The sequence below is a fragment of the Haliaeetus leucocephalus genome, unplaced genomic scaffold (assembly GCF_000737465.1).
Source record: "Haliaeetus leucocephalus isolate CR32 unplaced genomic scaffold, Haliaeetus_leucocephalus-4.0 Scaffold214, whole genome shotgun sequence".
Taxonomy (NCBI): domain Eukaryota; kingdom Metazoa; phylum Chordata; class Aves; order Accipitriformes; family Accipitridae; genus Haliaeetus; species Haliaeetus leucocephalus.
The window spans coordinates 719,195-722,380 of record NW_010972650.1 but is presented as its reverse complement, the minus strand read 5'-3'; the positions used below and the strand labels follow the sequence as shown (position 1 = coordinate 722,380).

General features: G+C 65.9%; 1 protein-coding gene across 1 annotated transcript in view; it reads right to left on the bottom strand.

The window, feature by feature from the left end:
• Nucleotides 1-6: 6 nt before the first annotated feature.
• Nucleotides 7-3,186, bottom strand: part of TMBIM6 (transmembrane BAX inhibitor motif containing 6) — a 3,337-nt gene continuing 157 nt past the window's right edge. The window contains exons 2-10 of the mRNA XM_010566541.1: nt 1,645-1,748; nt 1,450-1,558; nt 1,223-1,343; nt 1,073-1,121; nt 901-998; nt 707-786; nt 485-585; nt 336-408; nt 7-248 (exon numbers count right to left, since the gene is read on the bottom strand). Of these exons, the coding sequence (XP_010564843.1) occupies nt 225-248; nt 336-408; nt 485-585; nt 707-786; nt 901-998; nt 1,073-1,121; nt 1,223-1,343; nt 1,450-1,558; nt 1,645-1,700 (711 nt within the window). The 5' untranslated portion in view covers nt 1,701-1,748 and the 3' untranslated portion in view covers nt 7-224. The remainder of the gene's footprint in view (nt 249-335; nt 409-484; nt 586-706; nt 787-900; nt 999-1,072; nt 1,122-1,222; nt 1,344-1,449; nt 1,559-1,644; nt 1,749-3,186) is intronic.

Sequence of the window (3,186 nt, the reverse complement as noted above, 5' to 3'; positions counted from 1 at the left end):
GGGGAGGGGTTGGAGGGGGGAGCCGAACTCCAGCAGGATCCGCAAATTGGCCAGTTTCTAATCAAAGAAAAGCTAAACAAGAGAAAAACCCACAAGGTGCGAAAGCTTCTGTGCTGCTTTTCATCGGCAGCAAAGCGCAACCCCTTTAATGAATCAGAGAAGGGACAGGTCAGGGTGGGGACAGGGACCGGACGGGGACAGCTCCACCTTGGCCTGGAGCTGCTTCATTTCTTCTCCTTCTTCTTCTTCTGCAAGAGGAGAGGTGGCCGGTCACTGCCAGGTCCGTGGCTCCTGTCCCACCCCCCCCAAGCCACACCCCGGGGACCATCACCCACCTCAGTCATGCCCAGGATCATCAGGAGCTCCCGGAAGATGTCGACGAAATCGAGGAAAAGATCGACGCAGTGCCTGCAGGGAGGGAGGGATGCATTCAGGGGGGCCCGTCCTGTCCCGTTCCCTGACCCCCCCTGTCCCCAGCACCCACCAGATGTAATCCTTGTCCCCGCTCTCCGCCTTCTCGATGATGAGCTGCGTGTCGAAGAGCACGAAGCCACACATGACCATCAGCCCCAGGTAGAGATTGGCCTGCGGGAGGGAGAGGGGATGTTAGATGATGGACAGTCCCGTGTTGGCATCACTGGTGCGAGCTGATGTCCGTCCGTCTGTCCGTCCTCTGCGGGGTCCTGGCAGATGGGAGGGGACTCACCGTGAAGAGCCAAGTGGATCCCACGAAGGCATTAACCACGGAGGAGAGAAGCATCAGGGTGAGGCCAGAGAGCAGGAAACCTGTGAGGAGAGGGCAGGGAGTGAGGCCTGGCCCTGGCCCACCCGTGGGGTGTCCCCCACCCAGTGCAGGGAGCCCCCAGCTCCCATGGGTGTCCCCCCTCCGGCCCCTCTCACCTCCCAGGTAGAGGAAGCTGCGGCGCCGGGCATACAGGGCACTCAGCGAGAAGCAGGCGAAGATGGTGGCGGTGCCCAGGAAGGCGGTGGGGATGATGCTAGGAGAGAGGAGAGAGGGTGAACGGGGCCTGAGGGGTGGCGGGGGGCAGCTGGGGGGGGGTCACGCTCCTACCTGGGGTTGATGGAGATGCACATCTGCAGGAGGGGCCCCAGGTTGATGCCTAAAAGGACAGAGCAGGGTGTCACCGGAGCCATTTCAGAGCTGGTCAGGGCCCTCGTCCCCCCTCCCCAGGACTTGGGAGGGTCCTTGGTGCCCACCTACCCGTCAGGAAGGCGAAGCCAGCCAGCATCCCCAGCCTCTTCTGCTCCGTCTCCCGGCTGTGCGGGGTGGCTGTCAGCCAGATCATCAGCCCCAGGGCACCCAAGCCGGTCAGGAGGCTGAACTGTGGGGCGAGAGGCAAGTGGGGGCCCGGCATCGCCTTGCCGGGGCGGTGCGGGTGGGGGGGTGCAAGCACGGGGGTCACCCGCGACACCCCAAAGGCCCCTCACCTGGAAGAGGTGGGTCACCACGTTGATGTAGGCCCCTGCGGCCGCCACAAACATGCAGAGGGCAAAGCTGGCATAGACCCTCTTCAGGTGCTCCTGGGTGGAGGCCGAGCTGCGGGCGAGGGGGCAGCGATGAGGCCGGCACAGCCCCCTGTGAGCCCCCCCACTTCAGCCCAGCCTGCCTGAGGCATTACTCACATGTGGGAGAACTTGAAGAGGGCGTCAAAGTTGATGTTTCGGTCGAAGACGTTCATGGTGCCGGCTTGGGAGTGGGCCCACCGGCCGCTTTGCAGGGGTGCAAGCTGCAAGAGGGGAGGTGGGTCAGGGGGATGCCGGAGCCCTCCTGAGCTCCCAAAGCTCCTGCCACACAGCAAAGGAGCTCAGCGGGAGCCGAGGACCTGCCTGTCCCGTGCAGAGCGAGCGGCAGGAGCTGCGAGCTGCTCGGGATCTGCTGTGCTCTGCGCCAGCCAGGTGCTGGAGCCCTCCTTGCTCAGCTGGTGCAAGCGTTGCGGGCTGTTGCGAGACCAGGGCTGTCCCCGGGGAGGCCCTGAACCCACGGGAGTGCTGCCGGCAGCTGGAAAGCGTCTTTGTGCCAGGCTACTATTAGCGCCCGTAATGACATCCCCAGAGGAGGCTCTGTCAGCGTGAGGCTCCCTGCAGGGCCTCCTCCTTCTCCTCCTCACCCCTTCCTGCTTTGGCCCCTCCACCACCCTCTAGTCCGGCCGGTTCGGCTGGTACCGTTTACCCTGGCACCTGCAGGAGTCCAACCAGCCCAGCAAGTGGCACAAGCCGCCTGTCCCCAAAGGGGCGGAGGGGACTGAACAGGCTGGGGCAGACAGGACCCAAGGGGGCACAGGCTGTGGGGCTGTCAACCGGCCACCCCAGTGGAGGGAAGAGCTTGGGGTCTCCTCCTGCCACACCAGCAGAGACCCTTGTGCCTGCTCTCCTTGTCCAGGGCTGCACTGGTTTCATCCCAGCACTGGGATAGCGAGAGCTCAGATGTCACTGGGCTGGTGCCACCATGCCGACGGGGACCTCCTGGCTCGGCCTCACAGCTCATGATGGGGCAGAAGCAGAGGTTGCTGCCCCGTGGCCTCAACGGAGGTTGCACAACGCAATGGGGAAGCTGTCTCTGCCTGGGGTGTGGTGGCCACGGAGGTGTGTGACAGACTCCTCCCGGGGTGGCAGGCGGCTGTGACAGCGAGTTTCGTCAGGCAGGGCCTGTCCTCCCTGCGGAGACGGCAGCTGGCTCCCAGCTCCCGGGACGGCAGAACAACCCGGGCCTCCCGCACCGGGACCCGGGAGCTGGGAGAGCAGCCCTTCACCTGGTACAAGGAAGTGAAACGGGAGCCAGAAGCCTTTCGGTTTTGCTGGTGACGTCCTCGGTCGGTGGCCCGCGGGTGGCTGCCGGGCTCTGCCGTCAATGGGTAACCGGGCCCGTGGCTGTCAGGCGACCTTTACCCACCGGCGCCCGCACCCAGCCCTGGCGCTGCCCCGGGGCCTGCTGGCGACCTCCCGCTTCCCCTGCGGGTGCTTCCCTGACTTCCCCCCCCCACTAGAACCAGACGGGGACCCCACGGGGGACCGGACCCGCGTGCACCCCCGCCCCCGGCAGCGAGGCCTGTGGAAGAGCCGGGGGGGGCGGGCAGAAGCTGCCCAGACCGGGCCGGGCCCCCCCGGGGGTGAGGCCTGATGGGACGGTGGGGGCTGCCCGGGGCCCGCAGCCACCGTAAGGGCCCC